Source organism: Pseudorca crassidens, chromosome 2, assembly GCF_039906515.1.
Source record: "Pseudorca crassidens isolate mPseCra1 chromosome 2, mPseCra1.hap1, whole genome shotgun sequence".
Classification (NCBI taxonomy): domain Eukaryota; kingdom Metazoa; phylum Chordata; class Mammalia; order Artiodactyla; family Delphinidae; genus Pseudorca; species Pseudorca crassidens.
In genome coordinates this window covers 38,799,282-38,823,798 of record NC_090297.1, presented here as the reverse complement: position 1 = coordinate 38,823,798, position 24,517 = coordinate 38,799,282, and the positions used below count along the sequence as shown (strand labels likewise).

Here is a 24,517-nt window from a genome sequence, read left to right as displayed (position 1 = left end):
TCTAAACTGGAAGATGAGAATCCCCAGGTGCATTTGAAACAAAGCCTCTCTGCGGAACCCCAGGCAGAAACCTTCCTGTGACCAGAGCGAAAATGAAAGCGCTGGAGGGGTCACAGTCTTCCCGGAATCCTGGCCCCATTAACAGCCAAGGGCCAAGGCCACACTGTCCCCTGTATCTGATAAGCCTAAGCCCTCCTCTGCCTGCCTGGGCTGCCCAGGGCCCTTCCTCACTCCACTCTGCCTAGGAGTCCGGGAGGCCCCGGACTGGGAAAGGGGAGTGCAGACAAGCAGACAGAGCTGGTGACTGCTAGAGTTCACGTACATTTATTCAATTGACACCAATGGGGAGTGGGGTGGGGGGAGACAGGTTTTTCTTTTCTTCCACACAAACCTTCAGACAGTTTCACAGAGTCTCCCCAAGTGGAGAAGTCTAAATCAATGCACACCCAGTGGACAGAGAATGCAGATAGCAGCCCGCTGTACAGATATTTACACATAATTACAGGACCCCTGCCACAGGATGTGCCCTGGCCGCCCCCCGCCTCTCCAGTCCCTGACCCAGACCCTCCTCTCCCACCCCAACCTCATTGCCTTTAGCTACAATAAATATCCCAGGGCCTGGGACGTAGCAGACCGCTGAGCGGGCTGCTGGCCCTGGATGGCTGGACCCAGCCGGCCACGGGAAAGGGGTAAAGTTTCTTCAAAAGCGCCCCAACACAAAAGAGGGAGGATTTTCCTCAATGGAGTGGGATTCCGGGATTGCGCACGGATTGTGGAGACCCCTCGCTTCACCTGTCCGTTCAACTTCGCCTGTGTAGACATTGCTGTAGGCTTCCAAGAGAACGAAGTTCCTTGGAGAACAGCAAGGGAAAAAAAAGGTGAATTTTTCTTTTAAGCACAAAGCAGAGAATAGGTGTCTTTAAATTATAATATTGGACAATCAGGGCCTCAAAGTTGGGGAAGGAGTGTGGGAGAGGCAGAAATGGAGACCTCTCTGCGATGTTGGTGTTTCTGGCGGGATCTGCCGGGCCTGGGCGGGCACCTCTCCGGGAGAGCATTCTTCCGGGGCTGCCGAGAGGCGCAGAGACTGGGGAAAAGCGAAGACTTCCCCCTCACCCTTTTACTGCTCAAACTGGAACGGGATCATGGCCAGCGACCTCGTCGCATAGACCCGGGCCTCCCCCTGAGCGACGGAGCCCGCTTCGTCCCAACTATCGCAGAGATTCTGAGCGTGGAGCCTGAAGTGCTAAGTCACGCGCGCCGGCCCCAGGTCTGGAGACTCTTCATAAATAGACTCCCTGAGTTCCGCTGCGACCGCAGGAGCTCCCGGGAGAGGCTGAGGAGTGCGGGCTTCAGTGGCCCAGATCCCGACACGGTCAGAAGTGGCAGCCACTGAGGCCTGCTACTTTGCCAGCAAACGGGGGCCCTGAGGACAGGAGCGCGTCCCCGTGGTGCGAGAGGCGGATGTGGCCGGCCACTGGAGCTAGGGCTGGGGTAGTCAGCATGGCCAAGACCTGGGCCTGACCCCCAGGACCTGCCGCCGCCGAGAACGGCGATCCCGGGGAGCCCTCGCCCCCGCCCGGGGGTACTGCCCCGCCGCCACCGTGGCCCATGATGTGGTCTATAGAGAAGGAAGGCCTCTGCCCGGCCCCGGCGCCCCCGCCGCCCGCGTCCGTCTTGAGGCCCTGGCGCAGGAGCGCGGTGCCTGCTGCGGGAGGGCTCAGGGACGCGGGGTAGAAGGCTTTGGCGCAGCCAAGCTCCGCGCCTAGGAAGGCTGGCAGGCCTGAGGGGCCCGGGCCCGATCCTGTGCCCGGCGCAGGGGCCGGAGCCGAGGCTGCGCCCGCGAACACCGAAGCCGTCGGAGGTCCGGGTGGAGGCGCCGCGGCACGGCCTGGGGGTACCGACAGCTGGCAAGGTGCAGCGGCGGCGGCGAAAGCGAAGGCGTGCGGGTGTGGATGCGGGTGCGGAGCCGGGCCCGGCGGGGGTGCGCCGTAGGCCGGGAGCGCTAGCCCGTAACCGTAGCCGTAGGCGCCATAAGCCGCGAAGCCCGGCAGGAAGGCGCCGGCGTCCCCCGCCGCCGCAGCCCCGCCGCGCAACAGCAGCTCAGGGTGAGGGTGCGTGTGTGGATGCGGCGGCGGTAGCGGCTGCCGCTTAAAGCGCTTGCGGCGCCGCAGGAAGCTGCCGTTGTCGAACATGTCGGCCGACTCCGGGTCGAGCGTCCAGTAGTTGCCCTTGCCCGGGTTGCCCGGCTCGCGGGGAATCTTGACGAAGCAGTCGTTGAGCGATAGGTTGTGGCGGATGCTGTTCTGCCAGGCGGGGAATTTCTCCCGGTAGTAGGGGAAGCGGCCGCTGATGAACTCGCAGATCTCGCTCAGCGTCAAGCGCTTCTTGGGGCTCTGCAGGATGGCCATGGTGATGAGCGCGATGTACGAGTAGGGCGGCTTCACCAGCGGGCTCCGAGTCGCCGCGCCCCCCGACGGCGGTCCGGGCCCGGGCCCCGCCGCGCCCCGGGCGGCCGCAGTGCCTGGCCCTGGGCTTCCCGCTGCGGCCGCCGCCCCTCGGGGTGCTAGAGCGCGGGGCTCGCCGTCCGAGCAGCCGCCGGATTCCTCCTCGTCGTCAGCGGCGTCCCCCTCGGCTTCCTCTGGAGGAGGCTCGGGGCCGTGGGGGAGTGGGTCCCGGGGGGCGCGGGGTCCGGAACGGGCAGGGGGCTCCCCCCCACCACTGCCGCCGCCGCCGCCCACCACGTCTATATCTGCGTCGGCCTCGGACAGCGCGGCCGGGGAGCTCTCGGAGGACATGATCTCGCAGCAGCAGCTGCCCAGGGTCATGGTGCCGCCGCCGCCACCGCCGCTCTCCGGCTCCGCTCCGGCCGCGGCTCGGGCTCCGCCGCGCTGCCTCTGGGGCGAGTGTGTTTTGCGCGCGGGCGGGGAGGGGGCGGGGGACTGAGGCTGGCAGGGAGGGGTGTCCCCCAGCTCCGCAGCGCCCCCTCGTGGCCCACTCGGCCGCTCTCACCTCTCGATGAGCACCCGACTGGGGGCGGCTCTCTTCGCTGCCCTGGGAAACCGAGCGGGGGCCTGCGCCCCGGGCGCGGGCGGAAGGAGTTGAGGCCTTCCCTTACACAGCCGGTCTCGGCCCCCAGCCGCCCCCCTACCCCGGGAGGGGAGGTCGGTAAATTAGTTCTTCCCGCCTGGCGGCAGCCTAAGGCGGAAGAACGCGAGCCCGGGGCGGAGCTCCCTGAGCTGGGTGGGGCGGGGGCGGGCGGAGTGCCTCCGCGGAGGGGCCCGGCGGGAACAAACAGCCGCCGCGGCGGGAGCGCGGATCGGGTGGCTCGAGGCGGGTCCTCCTTTCACCGCAGATCCCGCAAACCCTCCGCTCCCTGGGGCCGCTGCCTTCAGTGCGCTTAGCCCTGGATGTTAAGGTTCACGCGGGCTCCAGCCGGAGGTGGGAGTAGTAGCGACAGTCCCCACCCATCATCTCCCCAAGGCAGCGCCCGGGCCACCAAGGCCGAAGCGCAGTTGGCGCGCCAGCGGAGCCTGAGACGCCCGGACCAACGCCGCCGGAGGGGGGCCCGAAGGAGCCCGAGCGGCTTCCGGCCCAAGGGCAGTCGCACTTGAGTGATCGCGAGGAGCACACTTGGCATTCTCAGCCTCGGGCCTCGGAGAGGTGAGAGATTCCGGCTGCGCCCCTCTCCTCCCCTCCAAGGCCGGGACCCCGTCACCCATCCCGTCGCCGCGCCGCGTGGCTCCAGACGCGGCAGTGTGTGCGGGGAGACCCGGGTAGCGCTCCGCCTGCCCGCCGCCCGCTTCCTAGAACTTTTCCGGGGCGCTTCGGTTGTATTTTGGGAGCGCGGACCGGTCCATCGCCGAGTTTGCCTGTATCCGACCTTTTTCTGTCTTGGTATCCGTTTGTCTCACTCAAGCCCTGTGACTCTGTGTTTCTCTCGCCCTCGGTGAATCTCTGCCTGTGTTTCCTGTGGAAACTCTGCATTTATCTGGATGTCTGTTCGTGGGTCCGAGAATCCCTCGCTCGATTTCGTCGTTTCTCCCACCCCCAGTCGCACTGCAGGGCCACTAGTCCTCCTCCCCACTCCCCTCTTTTCTGGCCGGTCTTGCAGGCTCTACAGACAGGCAGCAGGACCCCCACCGAGACGTCCGTCAATGAACCCTGACCTCAACCGCAAGCCAATGTTGCCTTCATCTCTCAGGATCCTGTGCACACAGTGTTGGTCCTGTGCCCTTTTTCTCGCCAGCTGGGGTCCTGCCCATAGTCCTCCTGCTCCCCTGGCCTCCCCCCAGGAACCCAGCAACCAGTAGCTCCAGCTCAGACTGGGCCCATCTCAACCTCTGGGGGTGACAGGGGAGATGGGCGCTGGACGTGGTCAAGTACTGAGCCGATGGACGGGCTGCTGCCCCGACAGCGCCCCGCCGTGGTCAAAGCTCGGGCATGCGAGGCGCGAGACCCGGCTGCGCTCAGCTGTCACAGGCTGTAGGACAGTCAGCAACTTACTTCCCCCTCCCAGCCTCAGTTTCCTGCTCTGAATAGAAGTTAAGAGCCCCTGGCGCCAGGCTGCTGGGATCCCAGTCCTGGTTTCACTACTTACCTGTTCTGTAATATGTTGCTATAAGTCTTTGTGTCTTTGTTTCTTTCTCTGTAAAAATGAGGTTGAAAACAGCTACCCTCTGACTAATGTGTAAATGTAGCCATATCATTCTAGGCTACTTACAAAGGAGGGTATTGAAGGCACTTTGCAGACTCTTGGGGAGAGAGAAACGGGTTAGGGGTGGTATCGCCTCCCACCTGGGTCTCAAACCAGGGTCTAGCCCTGGACTGGGTTACTGCTGCTATCTAATGCTCTCCGGTGCTGAATTAGGTCCTCTGTAGATAAGTGCTGGGAGTGGGGTGGGAGGGGATTTGCAGCCCCTGCAGGCTGTATCTCAGCAGGGTCATGTGAGGGTGGATGAAATCTCCCTTTCACCCAACAGTAGTCTCCAATGTAGTGTATTCCACAGGTGGGGCAACAGAAGCCCGCGGTGGGCGGGTGGGCGGGTGAGGACTCAGTCTCTTACAACATGATAGAGCATGGCCAGGTGCACCCTTGTCGTGGAATCCTCATGATAGGGTTCTCCATCCTCTCCAGCCATCCGGCTAGGAGCAGAAGAGAGTGGAAGGCAGGTCTGGCTGCTCATATCCCGTGAGAGCACGTCCACTGGGCACCCCCTTCTGGGACCTCAGACCAAGGGGATCCACCCAGTATGCTGGGTCTGCATAAAAAGACTGTCCTTGGGAAAAAGAAGAGATCCGGTCCTCAAACCATTGTCAGGAAATTGGACAGGGACTAGTGGCCCTGGAATCAGAATTTCCTAGGTGATAGGTCCCTCCGGGGGCGGGGGGAAGGCCTTGGAGAGAAGTATTGGTATTTTGCGTGAGTCCAGATAAACTCAGAATCCCAGCGTTGCTAGGTTTAGCAGATTTATTTTATCTGGCAAACTTACACACACCCCAAGCTTGCTCATTACTACGTGGAGCTCCCTCTGACACTCACCATTCACCAATACACACCAGCTCCAACCCAGCCCAGCTCTGCTAATGTCTAAGTAAGTGGAGGGAAATCAGCATTGACATCACGCTTCTCCGTCTCACTTTCTAAATGTCTTCATTTCTAAAACGGCAAACGTGAACCAGTAGCTTCTTTCTTTGCCAGCACTCTCTCCTGGCTCCCCACGCTCCAGCGCCCTGCCCAAGTTCAGGGTAAGACTAGCGGAGGCATTTGTTGCCCAAATATCCTGGTTCTTGCTCCAGTCAGGACTCTACTTCTCTATAGAGCGGCTGCAGCCACCAGCCCCCACCTCTGCCTGGCCCTGCTGCACACTCCATGCTGCTGAGACCCAAGTTAAGGAAAGGGGACATGGCCCCCCAACCCATTCTGCAAGGTGATTCTTAAGAAATTCTCCAGATTCTTAAAAACACACACAGTTTTATAGGAGTGGAAACTGAGGGCCAGGAGATCCAGTGACTTGCAAGGCTTTCGAAGGGCCCCCGAGTTGAGTTGGGCCCAGATGTCCAGGCTCCCAGTCTATAGCTCCTCTATTTATCCAAGTAACTCTGCTTAACCCCTGGACGAGCTCGACTCTTGCCTGGGGAGGGGTGTTTCTGGGAGCCTCTCATTCTTCCCAAGGCTCTGGGCAAATTTGTTTTGAACACTGCCAGAAGTACATGCACTGGGGATGGGAGAAGGGCGACCCGGTATTCGGGATTCGTTTAGCTTCCTGCCCGTCTCCCGTGGCTCCAGGCTTTCCCATCTGCAGGCTCAGCCTCTCTGACGTCTTCGGGTCGTGTGTGAGTCCCCGGGTGAGTCTGTCACTGCGCTCCGCGAAAAACTGGGTGCTCTCCCAGAAGCCCGGGCACCAGCACCCATGCCTGCAGCCTCCAAGAAGCAGGAGGCGACAGATTTAGCAGGTCTTGGTTACAATGTCACTGGTAGTTCCCAGTCCCCCTCCTTCCTCTATCTCACTGTTTAGCCACCTCCCCTGAGTAGCTCAGAAACGATTGGGAGGATGCGTTTGGGGGGCGCCTGTTCAGGGGTTTTCCACTCCAAAATGTTCGGAGCACCGGGGAGAGGTTGTTGCGTGTTTATTGCGATGTGTTGCTGTCAATGGCGTCCCTCCCCTTAGGCTCCTCCCTTCCCTTCTTTTGCTCCCTGTAGACGTGCTGTTCTCCTCGCCTCGCGGGAAAGGAGAACTCTCGGATGGTTATGAGAATGTAATTAAGTCAATCGCAAAACCGGCCGAGAGCGGCGCTGAGCTTGCTGGAGGCGGGGGCGCAGCGCGGAGATTTCCCTCTGCCTTCCCAGGATTCGAGGGCTCAAGTGCAGCGAGCGCGGAGGTCCGCCCTCGGTGCAGCCGGGCTGCAAAGCTCCGCCTGAACCGGGCAGGGGACCCCACGCCTGCACACTTCTCTAATTTTATTCACAAACGTGGCCAGGCTCAGGGAAAGCGACGAGACCCGCGCAGCCACCCCCTTTTCCCGTCCCTCCCTGTGGCCGCAGCGGGTTCATCTCCCGACCCCTTTCTCCTCCACATCTTCGCCTGCTCAAAGGCGATCGGCTCTCTTGGCCCTGAGTGGGAGGCGGGAGACTCCAGATTGTGTGACCTGCAGGGGCGAACTGCAGGCGGCGGGGCTCCCCACACACGGGAGTTCAGGGAGACGCCGGCCCCTCTTCGAGCACAGAAACGGCAGGGCCTCCGCGTGCGCTCTTTCACCCCCAGGCGCGGGCTCAGGGGTCGGCGCCTCTGCGGCCCCTCACAGCTCGGGTACCCTCCACCTCCTGGAGGAAAAGTCTTTCTCTTCTTCCAAGTGTGCACGGCCACCGCCCCCTGGCTACGTGGTCGGGGCCCCCGCGAGCACCCTCCGGCCGCAGCACTGCGCGGTCGCTGCTGTACCAGGGCGCCTCGGAGCCTGTGCACTCCCGTTCGTTCGCGGGAAGAGGGTTGCGGGCTTAGGAGAGGGTGAAAACAGCGCGGCTCCCAAACCGCTCGACTTGGGGCGCCGGCTTCGCAGTGACCAGGGCAGGCTCCACACGCGTGGGAGATGTGCCGCCGGGCCAGGGGAGTAGGGAACGCTTCCAGGTGTGGCAGAGCGTGGGCCTCAGGTCAAAGTGCCCTGCTGTCTAAGTGCGTCCTGTGTTGCCGGGTCCGCGCGCGTGTGACTGCCCCTCCGGGCGACGGTGGCTTTGTGTGCCCAAGTACGTCCGTGAGCGACTGGCGCCGGTGCCGAGTTCTCCCTTCACGACCGCACATCTGTGACGGGGACAGCCCTGGAAGGCTCGCCAGCCAGGCCCACAGCTCCGCCTCGGGTCCTGAAGGGGTGCGACCTGGTCGGGGGCTGCAGACACACTTCGGGCCACAGCGTGACCCCGGCATGGAAGGAGGATGTGAGAATGCGAGCCTGGGCAGGGGGCTGCGACAGTGGCGAGGAGAGGGAGGAGAGGGTACAGGGGCTTCGAGCGGAGAGCCAGGAAAACTGCAGCGGCCGCCTCCTTGCTACCCATTCCTCGCCGCCTGCGAGGGCAGCAGTGCCTCGGGAACCGGACGGCCTTTCGCAGACCGGAATTGGGGCGGCGAGGGGGGGGGCGTGCAGAGCCGTCCGAATTCGGTCCCCTACCCTATACACACGAACGCACACACACGCAGTCACGTTTAGCCTTTCGGAGCCCCCGGCAGGGTAACTGGTGAAGCGGTAAGCCCCCGCGCGGGCGGGGAAACATTGCCGGGCCTGAGCCTTCCGAAGCTGCTGCGGAGTCACATAAGCCCCGCAGAAGCCGAGCGAGGGGACCAGCGGGAGTTCTGGCCCTGCGGCGCGGACGCTGGTGACGGATTCCTGGGAAACAGCGACCTCTGGAGGAACCGCGCATTCACGCAGAGAGGCAGGAACTGAACGACCGTGTCTGGGACCAAAGCGCCCCTTCCCCACCCCACTCCTTTGGCAAAGTCACCCAGAGACTCAACCTCCAGACTCCTCTTTGCGCATGCTTGCTTCCTTTCCCAGCGTGTACCCAGGCTTCAAATCCTGGCTCAAATCCCGCCTTCTCCAGAAAGAAGCCTTTTTGAGAACCCAACTCATCTTCCCCTCTTCCTGCTCTGAGCTCCTCAGAACCTAAAGCCTGAAACCTCTACTCCAGCAGTACACTGCACTACACGACCCACCTGCTTCCTGCCTCCCCTTCTTCAAAGAAACCATTAGTCCATCCACTCCACCCACCCTTTGCATTCCTCGCTGGATGTGCTGTTTTTCTTCCCCACCCCACCCCACCAGTAAATAAAGAATGAAGTCATTTATCCCAAAATTGGACTGTAGATTTTCAAAGTTCCTTTCCCAGATGGGGAAATAGAGACCCAGAGAGTGGCTTACTTGCCCAAGGTCACACAGCAAATCGATTGCAGAGGTGGAACCAGATCCCTAGTCTCCCATTCCTCAGCCCAGAGCCCTCTCCATTTCACCGGAATGGGGAGGGAAAATGCAAGAAGGAACACGTGTGTGTGTGTGTGTGTGTGTGTGTGTGTGTGTGTGTGTGTGTGTGTGTGTGTGTGTGTGTGTGTGTTGTGAGGCAGGGGGCGGGTTCCTGTTCCAGGACCGGGTAGTAAGGAAGGAAGGGAGGGCAAAGTTGCCCTGGAAGGTCAGACTCTTCCTTCCCCCAGCTCCCAAACCACTTTGAAGGGCTGCATATTTCAGGGGTTGGCTGAGTGTCTTACATCAGCAGGCACGTCTGCTGGAGGCTGCAGACAGCTTCAATTCAGGCAAATACCACCCTCCCCTCTGCCAGGGAAAAGGAGAGAGTGGGCATTAATAAATAACCAGAGGATGTTTCTGAGATCCCAGGTCAGCAGGAGGAGGCCTTCTGGTGCTTGCAGTTAGAAAGTTAAAGGAGAAGCTGTGGGGGGAGGGTGGCGATTTGCATGTAATTTGTATGAGGCTCCAATGATACCTGCCTGGCAGCCTGAGGCCTCCTCAGAGATGCTTTCCTTCTGGGTATCATGTGCTTCTCTGCACAGGCTACCAGGCAGCCTGGCCCCTGCCTGCTTGTCCAGCCTCATTGCGAACCCCTGCACTACCCTACCTCTGATTTGCTTTTTCTCACCTCTTCAGCTTTGCATGCAGCTCATTCCTTCCTGGCTCATTCCTCCTAATCCTCTGTCCATTTCAAATGTCAAGTTTTATAAGCTGCTTCCCCCCGATAACACCCCACACTGGCCAGGCTGTGAGGGGCTCCTGCCTCTGTTCTCACAAAATGCTAATTCCCCTTTCTTGTCATGATTTGTTTTCTAGTCCGTCATCCTCTGTAGACTGTGAGCTCCTTGAGAACAGGCATTATATTGTCTTCATCCTCATCTTTCCTTCTATATAAAATGGGGACAATAATGTACCTACCTCATTTGTTGTTGTGAAGATTAAATGAGATAATGCATAGAAGGCACTTAGCCCAGTGCCTGAAACTTTGAAAGAAGCTCAATAAATGTTTCTTATCACTATCTTCATCATCATTAAACATTCTGCCTCCTGCCAGGCACAAAATCCAACACATAATAGGTACTCAATTAATGTTAGATATGTGGAAACTGAATGAATGAGTGAATCATACAACATTTTCTCACTCTGCGACTCTAGATAAGGTTGTATCTAGCTTATGTCATCAACAGAGATACGTGTTCTCTAAGGTCAGACATTGTTTCTCCCCCATCAGTCCCCATCCCTGAAGGGAGGAGAATGTGTGCCCCCCATCAGAGAGAGTTATTCCCTGGTCCCTGACCCCAGCAGTCACTGGATTTCTCTCTCATGCTCTCTACCTCAGTTTCCTTCTTTTAAAATGGTTCTGACCAATCAAACCAGCCGAACCCTGCCAAAGTCTCCCAGGAGCTCTCCATTGCTTATGAGACAAAACTCAATCTCCTTAGCATAGTGAGCCGAACATGTTCAGTTTTGAGATGTCCCACCTCTCTGTTGGGTAACACCTCCCCTCCTGTATTCCATGTGGTCCTGATGGGACTGTCCAATCTCTGTACCCCTCACACTTACCTCCAGGAGCAGACAGGCAACCTGTCTGGATCAAACATAGCATTGCCCGTCCAAGGCCTGGTGATAGGTCTAGGCAGGAGTAAGTGACCTAAGCTGACCCAATCACTCCTTCTACAAGATTCGATATATAGACTCTGAGACGCCAGGATATAAGGACTCTGGGGCTCTGGGAGGGGCGCTTCTCCTTTTGGATCAGAAGATTAGCACGTAGGCCTAGCTGCCAGCAACCATCCTTCCTGTTCTGTGGAGAGAGCTGTTTGACAGCCCATCCACAGAAGAAAACACCCTAAAGGGACACAGCTTAGTAACAATGTTCAGTCCTCTGGCTCTGCCTGAAACTAGAACCCTTAGACTTCCCACATATTCTAAAGATATTCCCCTTTTTTGCTTAAGGTCGGTTGCATCAAATTTCTGCTTGGTTGAGTTTAACTTCACAAACAGCGGAGCCACGGGAAAGAAGGATCCTGGGTTCCTGAGACCATTGAGGTGCCACACCATCCTGAACTGCCTGCACAGACTTTTATGTGAAAAGGAAACAAACTTCAATCTTGGTTAAGCCACTGTTGTGGAATTTTCTTTGGTTGGCGAGGTTCCGGGGGAGGGGTGTCTGTTACTCACAGCTGAACTTAACCCTAATTAATACAGGGAGGGGTGGGGGAACGTCCCATAGACATAAAGGCCTGGTCTGGGGTGTTAGCCTGGAGAATAAAGGGCTCGGGGCTGACACAGCTGCCATCTCCAAACCTCTGCAGGGTTGACCTGGAACACAAAGGCCAGGGCAAAAGGGAGCCTGAAGGTTGTAAAGAGACTCAATTTCTGTGACTCCATGGAAGGAAAGAATTCCAACAGGGCTGTCCCTCAGAGATTCGATCTGCTGCTTTGATGGTAGTGAGCTCTGCATCGCTGGAAATGCATGAGTAGAGGCTGGATAATCACTGGGCAGGAATCTTAGAGGCATCCAGGTGTAGCAGAAGGAGTACAGGTCTTAGAGCTGGGTCTTAATTGTGCTCTCACCACTTCTTAGTCTCAAATAATCTCCGCCTCAGTTTTCTCATTTGTAAAGTATCCAGATAGCTGGGTTGGAGACAGAGACCAAGGGAATTTCCTAGCGCTACCTCGCAGGGATTCCTGAGACCCAGTCAGTACTCTAGTTGGAACGAACTATGAGTCAGGAGGCCTTCGTGAGGTTCCTCGCTCTCTTCAACCTTGACATTTTTGAGCATGCCTGCTCCAAGCTGCCGAGAGAATGCACCTCCCCCTGGTTTGTCCGTGAGACTGAAGAAGAGCAGTTGTACTTGAGTCCCGAGGCCTGGGATCTTCTCCCAGTCCTGCCCCTTTCTTCCTGTGTAACCTCTGTCCCTCCCAGGTCCTCAGTATCCTCATCTGACATGTGAGAAGTGCATCTTCTGTTCTGGACAGTCTGGATCCAGAATCAGGGCTCTTTTTTTTTCTTTGACTGCGTTGGGTCTTCGTTGCTGTGTGCAGGCTTTCTCTGGTTGCGGTGAGCGGGGGCTACTCTTTGTTGCAGTGTGCGGGCTTCTCATTGCAGTAGCTTCTCTTGTTGCAGAGCACGGGCTCTAGGCGTATGGGCTTCAGTAGTTGTGGCACACGGGCTCAGTAGTTGTGGCACACAAACTCTAGAGTGCAGGCTCAGTAGTTGTGGTGCACGGGCTTAGTTGCTCCGCGGCATGTGGGATCTTCACAGGCCAGGGCTCGAACCCGTGTCCCCTGCATTGCCAGGTGGATTCTTAACCACTGCACCACGAGGGAAGCCCCACAATCAGGGCTCTTAACTACTGTGCCCTACCTATAATTCCAAGTGTGAGCAATTACCATTCACAGCAATACTAATTATCATGTTTCTGCACAGCCTGGCTTTACCCAGGTTCTTTCTCATTCTGGCCCAGGTCAGCCCCGAATGGCACGCTCTCAGCCACATGAGCTGAGGTCACAGGTCTGGGTTGACCCCCAAGGTTCCCAGGCTATGGAGGGATTTGCTTTCAGCCAGGAGTTTGTCTCCCCTTAGTCACATGCTTGCCTCTCAAGGGGCTCTGTTTGATCTTCCCTTGTCCACTCTGTCTCACAAAGCAGGGGCTACTCAGATTTGGGGCATTAGAAGCAATGAAATGGGAAATCCGAGGCCAGAGAGGAGCAGATCTTAGAATGTGATTCTATGATCAGGAAAAGGGAGTCATGACTGGAGCCCGGACGGGGAGGGCCAGGAGGGGAGACGGCAGCATCTGGCAGGAGGCCTGGAGGCTGGAACAGTAGAGGTCAAAAGAGCTAGCTCCCTGCACCTGTCAGTAATGCCCAGGGCTTGGGGGCTAGAAGGGAGAAGGGGCCATCACCCTGCACAGGTTGACGGCCAGAGCACAGACCCCACCCAGGTGGAGGTGGCAAGTGCCCGGCCTTCCCAAATCCAGAGGCCAAAGCATCTGCAGGAAGGCCACTGGGGAGGAGGGCAGTGAGGGTTGAGAGGTGAAATTCTGACCCCGGTCACTAAGGGTCCCTTTGATAAATAAAAGAGGACAGCTTCCAAAAGAACCATTGTGACCACACAGGGAGGTTGGTGTCTTGATAAGGGCTGTGTGGAAATGCACTTCTAGGAAGTTTTCCTGCAAATATACCTGCACACATGATATATGTACGAGATCTCATTGTGGCTGGTTTGGGAATGTCAAAAGGTTGGAAACAATGCAAATACCCATCAATAGTGGGTTTATTAGCAAATAATGGCACATCTACATAAGGGAATAGTATGCTGTGTAAAATAGAATAAGGAGTTTCTTTATGTATTGATTTGGAAAGAGTTCTAAGATATATTTGGGGGGGGGGTTACTGTTGTTTGTTTTTTTGGCCGTGCCATGCAGCATGCGGTGACCTTAGTTCCCCAGCCAGGGATGGAACCGTGTCCCCTGCAGTGGAAGTGCAGAGTCTTAAGCACTGGACCACCAGAGAAGTCCCCTAAGATATATTGTTGAGTGAAAAAAGTCAAGATACATGACAGTGTAAATATTATGCTTCCAATTGTTTTTTTAAGGAGAAAATAATGTGTGTTTGTTTTGTTTTGTATATGCAACAAAAATATCTAGAAGGATGAAGTAAAAACTAATAACTGATTACCCGTTGGGGCAAATATGGAACACAAATGGAAGAAAGACTTTTCATTGAATACTTTTTTATACTTTCAAAGCCAAGTAAATGTATTGCCTATTTAACAATTAAATAAATACTTTAAAAGAAACAGTGGAATCATTCCAATAATTAAGGCTGAGTGTGCAGCACATAAGAGTAATAAAAACCATTACTGTGCACTGAACAGTTTCTCTGGGCTCCATCCTGAGGAAGTGGGTGGTGGCTGCAGTGTGGAAAGCAGGGACGTCAGAGCCCCACCTAGTGGGTAACTGTGAGCGTTGGCCTGCCACCCTCAGGCAGAGCAGTAGGGAGTCTGGAAGCTAGGACCCCAGACTTCCTTCCTTCCTTGCCTTCCTTCTCTTCTGTTCCCAGCCCTCTGTCCTTGGGACCTCTTGGTCCCACCTAAATGGCTTTGGAAGTAGTCAGACTTTTTCAGTTTGCCAGTCTGGACAAGGATTAGGATTGAGGAAAGGGGATTTCATAGGAACTGGAGCAGCAGACTCTCCCCTCCCTTCCTTTAAAACCCAAACCAAGCTCACCTCCTCCAGGAAGAATTCCTTGTGAAACTCACCAAGCCCCAGCCCCTCCTCAACTCAGGGAGGTGGTCTGATGCCCAAGATGGGGCCTGTGTCTCCCCGAAGCAGGGTTCAGGCCTCTTGTCTCTAATTCTCTTCATCCTCTAAACCCCAAGTCCAGCCTCTAGACAAGGGATATCTCAGGCCAAAGCCAGGTGTGCCCAGCCCTGGCCAGGCTGCCCAGTGAGGGAGATAGTGGACAGAAAAGACACAGACCCTGTCCTGGTAAGCCCCCAGCCAGGCGGGTCAGAATATCCTTACCCACGGTCGCAGTGGCTTGATTGGTTACAAAGGCCATCCCACCCAGGCAGAGAGGCCAGGGCACATTCCCCCTGTTTCAAAGGAGCCTGAGGCTGGGCTCAGGGCAGAGACCCAAACTGGTGAGTGACCAAAGTGACCTAATAGCTCCCTCATCTTGTCAGCACTCTGCACACTCTATTGTCACCCACTGATACTTGACTCTTCTGAACAGGGCAGTGTCTGATTCAGCTCTGAGTCCTCAGCTGGGGAGGGGCACACCATCAGGGACCCTGGAGAGAGTTGTGAATTGCTGTGAAGGACAGAGAAAGGAAATGCCTTGTCTAAGTGTGTGACCTGGGACTAGACCCCAGGCTTCTGACCCCAGCCCAGCACGCTTTCTTCTCTTTCCCTCTTACCGAGTGGCTCAATCCTCTGCACCTAGGACTGCCCACCCCACCCACTTTCCAAGCCTTCTACCATGGGTCAGCATCAAGGGCTGCCAAGAAGAATGGGGGAGGAAAGGAGATCTGGGAGGGCTTCCCAGGGAAGGTGGGAACTACAGCCAGTTTTCCTCTTCTAAAACAAATCACTGGGCTCCCCATGAGCAAGTGCCTTTCAGCCACCAGAAGCCACCCCCAGCCCAAAATAGCATCCAAATGGATCCTGGCTTCCTTCCACTGATTTCCTGCTTAAATCAGGTGCATACAAGGTGGCCAATAGGTGGCGCTTTTGTCTCCACAAAATTAATGAGGGGAGAAGGGGGGGGAGAGAGAGGAGTTCAGGGAAAGGGGAGAGAGAGGGGAAGTGTCCAAGAGGGAGGAAGTGGAAAACTGGAAGAAAAAGGAAACCAGAACTTGTCATTTGGCTTGGAAAAGTAGCTTTCAAGATCAGGACTGTGGGTGTGAGTTGGGGGGACATGGATATTGGGGTGAGCTGAGGAATTTTATTGGTGTCTGGGGCTTTCCATCTAAGTTTCCACCTCCACTGGCCTCTTTCTCAGAGGAAGAGAATGACTTTGGAGCCAGGGGAAACTGGAGTCCAGTTCTGAGTCAGTTACTTTGCAGCTTGACCTGGGTAAGTCACTTAACCTTTGTGAGCCCCAATTTCATCATCTATTAAGTGGAGCTAAGAATTCTAATAATGCCATCCTGCATTCCAGGAATAAACTGTACTTGCTTGATTGTGCATTTTTGTAATACACTACTGGCTTCAATTTGCTGATATTTCATTGAGGAGCTCTGCATCTTCTTTCATATGTGAGAATGACTATTTTGCGTGTTCACCCCTTCTTTATCAGTTGTTTTTTTAAATATAAATTTACTTACTTATTTATTTTTGGCTGCACTGGGTCTTCGCTGCTGCACGCGGGCTTTCTCTAGTTGCGGTGAGCAGGGGCTACTCTTCGTTGCGGTGCATGGGCTTCTCATTGCGGTGGCTTCTCTTGCTGCGGAGCACAGGCTCTAGGCGCACAGGCTTCAGTAGTTGTGGCATGCGGGCTCAGTAGTTGTGGTTCACAGGCTCTAGAGCACAGGCTCAGTAGTTGTGACGCATGGGCATAGTTGCTCCGCGGCATGTGGGATCTTCCCGGACCAGGGCTCGAACCCATGTCCCCTGCATTGGCAGGCGGATTCTTAACCACTGCGCCACCAGGGAAGTCCCACTTGGTGATTTTTTAAAGACATAATTGAATTAGGGTTTTGTTTTGTTTTTTCAACACCTCCCAAGGTGTCAAAATTCTTAAGGCACTCTATGACATGTAGCTTTCCAGACAATGAACTCTGTAAGGGCATAAACACTCTCGTATTTGTATCTGTATTGGCCTCAGAGCCCAGCACAGGGCCTGGCACACAGTAAGCCCTCAATGCTGTTGAATAAAGGAAAATTAAAGAGGCATTTTTGAAATAAAACCTTTCTGATTTTCCAGTTCAGTAGTGACCTTTCTAGTATTTCTGTGCAGACATTTCCTGTCTTGTCCTATTTCAAGATCCCAGGGACAGAGACCTATGTGGCAGAGGCAGGAATTGAATTCAGAACTCAAGAAGCACTTCCTGGCTTCAGTAGAGTAAGAAGGGTCCTCACCTTCCCTTCCGTGGAAATTTTTTGGATTTAGAAGGAATTTTTCAAGAAGTGCTGTGAGGCAGGAGGAAGGGCTGTAACACCATTTGGAGCAGAAGAAAGTTTGCATTTTCATCTCTGTGGAGCTCTACTCCTTAGAGAACTGAGGGCAGGATCTTCGATAACCTGTTGGGCCCTGGGGAGGGACAATTTTCTTATTGGACCAGTGGGGACCTAGTGTCCACCTCCACCTCTTTCACCTCTTTCAGCTCTTTTGCAGATCACCACAAGGACTAAAAGTGAGAATGGGTAAGAAGGTGCCAAAGTACTGTCAACCCAATCATTATTCAGTACGTCAGGCACAATACTAGACACTAGGGATTCATTCACTCAGTCAGTCAGTCATCAAATATTAAGTGAAGGGCCACTATGCATCAGGCAAATTAGATCTGACTCTTGCCCACAGGGGTTAATAGCTGAGGGAGCAGGGTCTATCCAGGGTATTTCATACCAAGACTGTGCATACCTACTGCCCTACCTCTAAAGAGGGCCTTCCCTGCCTTCTCAGATTTCCTGAACCGGTCTTCTCTATGAGCTGCCTATGCTCCATGTTCACCCTCAATCACTGCCCTGGAGCCTTAAACTCTTGCATCTAAGAGAGGAGCACCAGGCACGTCCAACATGCAAATCACGTTCACCGGGGGCTCAGACACACTGATCCCCTCCCCCGCCCTTCCCCACACCTCATCCAGGCCCTACTAGACTGAAAACTCTGGGGCAAAGGAGCTTGGAAAAGCCTGACGCTTAGCATTTGGGTCAGCACCAGAGAGCAGGATAGGGTCAAAGGCCAACTCCCTCCCTCATGCTGCAACCTCCTAGTGTCTGCTCAGTGCTGCCCTGTCCTTGGTGCTGGGGACACTCATGAGTCAGCTCAGGTCCCTGCTGCCCCAGCTCCCAATCCAGCAGGGGAGGTAAAACAGGGGACATAGCTGATGGTGCAGACTCAGGCTTCATCCAGCGGGGCATGTATGGTTCTGCAGCCTGGTCCCACTCCTTAAAGTAGGGAGTAGACTTTTAAACTGAGCCCCAGCCTTGGCACGGTGCCTTTCCTCCAGAATACTGTGCATATACTAATCACCCGGGAATTTTGTTAAAATGTGGAATCTGATGATTCAGTAGATCTGAGTTAGAGCTTGAGATTATGCATTTCTAACAAGCTCCCAGGTCTCTGGGACCTGGACCACAGTTTGAGTGGAAGGCTCTAGACCTCTTGTCTCATTTCTCTGAGAACTGATTGGTAATGTCTCTTCCCCACGGATCCGTAAGCTCCTTAAGGCAGGGATCTTGCCCATTTGTTTAGTGATATATTCCCAGTGCTCGGCACATTCAGTAAGTCCTTGTTGGAGGAGTAGCCAACGCTCCCTTATCCATGGGAGCTGGGAATAATCCCACACAGCAGACAAACCCACTGGCCAAATACACTCATTTGCACGCCCCATCTCACCTCTACCAACCTCCGCGTTAGGTGATGGCATTTTACCAGGCCTACTACGTGCACAGCTATGGCTTAATCACATCCTAATCCTACTTCATGAACCTCTGCCTAATAACTCACAAGGGGCTCACCCCATGTGGTGACCCAAGATCCTGAGCAAAGCTCCCCCACTGCCTCCCCAGACCACTCCCCCAAGTCACCAGCCGACACACCGGGCCCAGAGGAAGGTTTCTTCTTTCTTTTTAATTAAACTAGTTTTAATTAAAAAAAATAATAACCTAACAAGTCCCAAGTTTTCCATATGGTGGGGCAGCCCACTAACTCCCCTTGCAGTTAAGGAACCCCTGGTGCTGCTTGTCTCAGAGATGAAGAACTGTCCTCAGGGTCTGCAAGAGCTCAGCTAGGTGCGTCTGTATGGAAGGGGAGCGCTCTCCCAGTAAGAAACCGAGAACGTACAGGTAACTGGGGGGATGCGGGGACAAACTTGTGGGGGGATGAAGGGACAACAGCAAGGGAGTCATAAACCTGGGAGTCTGACCTGGGTTTGACTCCTTGTCTTATAAAAACACCAGGGAAGGTTAAAGAAGTGAGGAGCCAGTCGGGAAGTGGCTTGAGATCGAAGGTCTGGCTTCAGAAGGCTTGGACTTCACCAGAAACCCGAGGTGAGGGCTCACAGGTGGTGATCCAGGGTCTCCAGACGTGGGACCCAAAAGGGCGCTGGCGGGTGGGGGGCGTGAACAGTGGAGGGCGAAGAAACGGGGGCCTTACAGTTCGCGGTGGGGAGGGGGACTCAGTCCGGTGGAGAGACAGCGGGAGGCTCCCCAGAGATGGGGGTTAGAGACAGATGCAACAGGTGTGCTCAGTCCATCAAGCAGAACTGGGAGCTCCGAGGTGCGCTCCAAGCCAACGGGGCACAGATGGGGGCTCCCAGGCAGCGCCCCGTCCTGGGGGAGAGGGGCCCGAGCCACTCCGCCGGGCTGGAAGGGCTCACAGGTAGCGCTCCAGCCCCGGCGCGTAGCCCGGCGGCCGCAGGTAGGCCTCCCCCGGGCCGAGCGGGCCGAGCGCGGCCGCCGGCCCTGCCAGGGCCAGCAGCGGCTCTGCGGGCAACGGTCCGGGGCCAGGACGCGTCGGGGGCAGCCCCAGGCGGTCGGGCGGCGGCGAGTAGAGAGGCGGGGAGGCGGCTGCCGCGCAGGGCGGGAAGGCGGCGTCGGGCGCAGCGCAGCAGGGCGGCTCGGGGGCGCCCAGCCCCGCCAGCTCGGGCGGCAGGCTCACCAGGCTGTCGACGCTGAAGAGGCGCGCGGGCGGCGTGGAGCCCGGAGCGGCGGGAGGAGGCGGCGCGAGCAGCGCGGGGCCGGGCGCGTAGGGCGCGTAGGGGAAGGGCGGCGGGCCGGCGGCGGGGGCGGGCGGCGCGGCAGGGAGCGCGGGCATCTCGGCGCGCTTGAACCGCTTGCGGCGCCGCAGGAAGCTGCCGTTGTCGAACATGTCGGCAGCCGCCGGGTCGAGCGTCCAGTAGTTGCCCTTGCCCGGGTTGCCCGGCTCGCGGGGCACCTTGACGAAGCAGTCGTTGAGCGTGAGGTTGTGGCGGATGCTGTTCTGCCACTTGCGCGGGCTGTCGCGGTAGAAGGCGAAGCGCTCGGTGATGAAACGGTAGATGGCGGCCAGCGTGAGGCGGCGGCCCGGGGCGTGAGCCAGCGCCATGGCGATAAGCGCGATGTACGAGTAGGGCGGCTTCCCTCGCTGCAAGGGCCGGCGGCGGCGGCGGCCCGGGCCCGGCGCTGGCGCAGGTTCCGGCTCCCCGCGGCCCGCGGCCGCCTCCTCGGGCTCCGGCCCGGGCTCGGCTCCGGCAAGCGGCGACGGCGGCGGCCCCGACGGCGCGACCGAGGGCGGGGCCGGGAAGCCCGAGAAAGCAGCGGGCGGCTCCATGTCGCTGCGCCCAGGCATGAGAATGCGGCGGCCTGCCCGAGCTCTCGGAGAGAGCTGGGGCCGCTGACCCTCCTTATATGGACACGGCCCCCTCCCCCTGTGCCCCAAACCAGGGGCGAGGGCTCGGACCTTCTCCGCTGGCCAGCGCCTCCCCTCTAATTTGCCTTCCCAATCCTCTTACGATGCTGACAATTCTCCCCCATTCCCATCCCCACCCCCCAACATTTCACCCCTCCCTTGGTCTCGTCCCTTTGGGTCAGTCAGCCCCAGACCCAGCCTCATCCCTTCCTCATCTCCGTGGGGTCAGTCCCTGGCCCTGGCCCCGGCCCCGGCCCCGGCCCCATCCCACCAGATTCCGTCAGCCCCCTTTCCTTTCTGCTCCTCCCTCAACCTCCACCCCTTTGGCTCAATGCCAATCACAAATCCACCCATTCAGCGCACTCTCTGGGCCCCCTCCCCATTATGCTTCTCCCAGCCAACTCCTGTCCCCTCCATCCTTCTTCTCTCCTAGTCCCCTCTCGGTCCCTCCAACCCCAGCTGGGGCAGAGATGAGAGCCACCCAGGGCCTGCCGCCTTGCTAGCCCTCAGCATCCTGCTACTGTGCTGGTCGGGGAGATGCCAGGCCCACCCTGGGACATTAGGCAATGGAGAAAGGTAGGGTGAGGGAAGGGGAGAGCAGGAGGCCGGCTTGTCTCAGGGGAGGATGTTTCCTGGCTCCAGGGTCAGCATCTCCGATCTCTGCTATCTCCCCCACAATCTTGTCCCATGCAGGCCAGCATCCTTTGAAAAACAAAATTGTGAAAATTGGTCCAGCTAGCAGATTTGGGAACTGGAGGACTGACGGCTTTAAATCAAGAGCCCCCTGGAAAATCTATAACTTGGAGTTGCCTTCTGGCTGCCTCTTCTCCATGCACCTTCTCTTCTAGAAAGAGGGCTCCCTTTCTCACACACTCATGTCATGCACACTGGGAAGATGCACAAAACACAGCCTGCACAGCCCAGAGTTCCAAGGAGCAGTTACTGGGTCAGAGAGTGACCCCCAAGTGCTTCCACAGACTGGAGGTCTGAGAGAGCTGCTTACTGGCCCAGAAATGCCAGACTCGCATCTCATTGGGGAAGGCGGGGTGGTCTTAGTCTTTATTAAAACCTGGCTCTAGGAAATACCAGCACACACCACACGGTTCAGAAGAGATGCAACCCTGAGCCTATTTCAGGAAACTTTTCCAAAGTGACAGGAAAGCCAGACCTGGCTTGGAGGGAACTAAAGGATGAAAGAGTCTTGTCTTAAAGAGACTTGTCTGTCTTAGAGGTAGGCAAGTTCAAGGGAACAGGGCTGGGAGTAGGTAAGGCAACTGAAGTGGCCCAGATTTAAGGAGCCTCTCACTCTTGGGATGGTGCAAGTGCAGGGTCGGCATTTGAGAGCCAGTGCCTCCTTAAATTTGGGGCCCTAGGTGCCTCACCCCAGTTCTGGCCCTGATGTGGAGTGCCCCTGGGTACAGATGATCAAAACTAGCTATAGCAGCCAGAGGGCCTAGGACTTCAAATTCCAAACTTGAAGCTCCAGGACTCCGCTCTCCCAGCTCCAGTCTCAGCTGATAATACACCAGCCACCATCACAGAGCACTGTGTATGTGGTAAACACTTACGCACATTAGCTCACTTAAACGTGAACACCTTGAGAGGCAGGTACTATTAATAGCCCTGGTTTGCAGATAAGGAAACTAAGGCTTTGAGAGGTTAAGAGACTTGTCTAACCTCACACAGCTAGTAGGTGGCAAATGGGATTAAACCCAGAGTTCAGTGCCCTGGCACCAAGACTAGGAACACCGTAGCTTAAAGCCGAGACTGTAGAAATAATTTACTCTGGAGGCCTTCCAGCTCTCACGACTTCAGCTGCAAAGTTGATGCCTAGCCGCTCTGCTGACCTCCAGGTCAGCATGTCCAAGTGTGCATTGGGCATGACGCTCAACCTCGTGCACCCCCGACCCCATCCTCCTCCCCGTCCTGCGTTTCAAATCTCAGCCAGTGGACCCCTTGCCCCTCACCACCCAGATCAGAAATATGGACACCATCTCGGGCTCCTACCTCCCCCATCACTCCCCGCGTCCAAGCGATCTGCAAGTGCTGTCAGTTCCACATGAATCCAAATCCGTCCTTCCTTCAGTTCTCTTGGCCTCATTAGCCCACATCATTCATTGAGCACTTCTGTGCCAGGCCCTTTGCCAGTGCTCAGGGGAGACAGAGGTGAAGTGACTCACAATCTGATGGAGAGATGGACACACAAACAATTACAACTCGGAGAGAGGTAGGCAGAGGGGGCTGTAGAAGCAGAGAGGAAGGAGAAGATGACACTCGGAGATCTAGAGACGACCCCTCCCCCCGCCCCGCCACACTCACAACAGTGAAGAGTCAGCCTGGCTTATACACAAACAGACCTGACCTCAGTACCCTCTCCACCTTGCATGCTACTGCCTGACACAGGCCTTAGGAGCATAAGATGGTACAGTCGCAATGAACAGCTCACCAAAGAGGAAGGCAAGACAAGCAGCGGCAGCAGCAGGGAACCTGGCTCCAAGAGCCGAGTGACCTGGGCTGCCGATTGCTCATTTGAGCCTCACCTGCCAAAGAGGAACAATAATGGACACTCGCAGCATTGTTATGAGGTTCAAATGAGATCGCGTATGAAAGGGCCTGGCCCACATTGGCAACTGGTAATAGGAGATTTCCTTTCTACTACTCATCTGGCACGTCTGCTATTAAACCAGAAAGGGAAGGAGAGAGGCAGAGCCAGAGAAGTGCTTTCAGAGCCTGCATATTTTCAACCAGGTGCAGCAGAACCCTGCAGCTAGACTCAGGCACAGAACCAGAGCCACCATCTTTCTCACCTTCCCTTAGGGCTGAAGCTCCCCTCCAGATGCCTCTCCCACAGCCTCCTGGGGTACGGGGCGGGTTGTGGAGAATGGCTCTTATTACCTCCCCTGGCAGACTGCAATTTTCTTACACTTTCAATTTTCCAGTCCATGTGTAGAGACTGGGACATAGTATATGTTCAATAAATGATACTGAATGTGTGGTTGGCTGTGCTACTCTTGGGAAGGGTGGGGGCAGGGAGCTGGGCCAAAGGGGTGAGAACCCAGACTTTTCCAGTTCTCTGTGTCTGCCTGGCCCCCTCCATTGGGCCTGCTTCCCGGAGCCAAGCAGGCCGGTGTCAGGGAGTGGCCCAAGGGCTAATCCTTGTTTTCAGCGTGGCTGGGCCCTCTTTTCACAGGCCCTGGGCCGGACGGGATGCGGCTGAGCATCCGGGCATAAGATGGCCAGTGAAGGCGGCCCCTTTCTCATGGGCCTGGATTCCAGGCGGCCCAGCGTCTGAGTGGAGCCCCTGGGGCGGGAGGAACACAGTGGCTGGGCTGGGCAGGCCTTTGTCTGACCACGTTGGGTGGATATTCAGGCTGGCAGGAGGGATTAATGGCCAGGGATTGGCCCTGGGGCCGGCCTTCCCACTGCCCTTTGGAGGCCAAAGGCCCAGGTCAGGGCACACAGTGTTGATGGCTCCCTAGATAGGAGTGGAAATTCCCACCCTGTCCAAAGCTGTTAGCATCAGCCCCCAAGGCTCCCTGCCCCCAGCCCCACCTCTACAGAGGCACCATGAGCCAAGATGGGCTTCGAGGCAAGGAGCAGAGGGTGGGGGACCGAGCTTCCAGCCACTCCGCCTGGGAGAGAGGGCTGAGGCTGAAAGGCATTTCAGGTCCTTGCTCCAAGATTCACAGCCACTGTAGGAGGGCCCCCGACTGCCCCTCCAGAGCTCTGGAGAGAAAGAACTATGTTAACCCAATGAGGGTTCAAGGGACCGGCCTGAGCTGTCACCAGACCCCGTAAGGCTTCCTAGAAAGTTTCCCCCAGTTTGAGACCACTCAAGAGCCATTTATTTCTAAAGCAGCCCCTCGTAGCAGCCACAGAACCCACAGCCCAGAGGCTTCAGGAGGGGCTCAGGAGCTCAAGGAACTCTCAGAGACACCCTCACCTCAACCCCCGCCACCCAGGGATCCCAAGGGCTGCTGCAGGACCTCCTCTCTCTTCCAAGTCCAGAGCTGTCCAAGATGGTGCTCCTTCCTCAGAAGCCTGGGGCAGGGACTTCCCTGGTGGTCCAGTGGTTAAGAACCTGCCTTTCAATGCACGGGACGCAGGTTCGACCCCTCGTCAGGGAACTAAGATCCCACATGCTGTGGGGCAGCTAAGCCCGTGCGCTCTAGAGCCCGCGTGCTGTAACTACTGAGTCCGCGCACCACAACTAGAGAGAAGCCCGCGTGCCCCAACGAAGAGCCCTTGCACCACAACGAAACATCCTGCGAGCAGCAGCTAAGACCTGACGCAGCTAAAGAAATAAATAAATATTAAATTAAAAAAAAAAAGAGGAGAAAGCCTGGGGCAGACAGTTGCAGCCTGGCGAGGGGGCATATTGGGTGCCCATTTTGGTGTGGTCTTTTCTAACCAGGCTTCTCCTGAACTAGGGATGAAAGCAGCAGCC

The 24,517-nt window shown here is 56.5% G+C and overlaps 2 protein-coding genes and 1 long non-coding RNA gene across 4 annotated transcripts; 1 reads left to right on the top strand and 2 right to left on the bottom strand.

Annotated features, from left to right (window-relative positions):
- Positions 1 to 308: 308 nt before the first annotated feature.
- On the bottom strand, positions 309 to 3,210 carry FOXD2 (forkhead box D2). Its single transcript, XM_067726061.1, has one exon. The coding sequence runs from the start codon at positions 2,826 to 2,828 to the stop codon at positions 1,377 to 1,379; it is 1,452 nt and encodes a 483-aa protein (XP_067582162.1). The 5' UTR covers positions 2,829 to 3,210; the 3' UTR covers positions 309 to 1,376.
- A 70-nt stretch (positions 3,211 to 3,280) lies between these two features.
- Positions 3,281 to 23,315, top strand: LOC137218706 (uncharacterized). 2 transcript variants are annotated; one of them, XR_010940824.1, is made up of 4 exons: positions 3,281 to 3,663; positions 15,520 to 18,731; positions 20,504 to 20,646; positions 20,764 to 23,315. It is a non-coding gene; the product is annotated as an uncharacterized lncRNA (long non-coding RNA). The 2 variants fall into 2 exon arrangements; XR_010940823.1 differs by lacking the exons at positions 15,520 to 18,731; positions 20,504 to 20,646; positions 20,764 to 23,315 and adding an exon at positions 4,115 to 4,675.
- FOXE3 (forkhead box E3) lies at positions 18,294 to 20,164 on the bottom strand. Its single transcript, XM_067726062.1, has one exon. The coding sequence runs from the start codon at positions 20,008 to 20,010 to the stop codon at positions 19,057 to 19,059; it is 954 nt and encodes a 317-aa protein (XP_067582163.1). The 5' UTR covers positions 20,011 to 20,164; the 3' UTR covers positions 18,294 to 19,056.
- Positions 23,316 to 24,517: the final 1,202 nt, after the last annotated feature.

What these genes read in the sequence shown, in the direction of transcription:
- FOXD2 (XM_067726061.1), bottom strand. Translation starts at nt 2,828, where the DNA reads ATGACCCTGGGCAGCTGCTGCTGCGAGATCATGTCCTCCGAGAGCTCC.
- FOXE3 (XM_067726062.1), bottom strand. Translation starts at nt 20,010, where the DNA reads ATGCCTGGGCGCAGCGACATGGAGCCGCCCGCTGCTTTCTCGGGCTTC.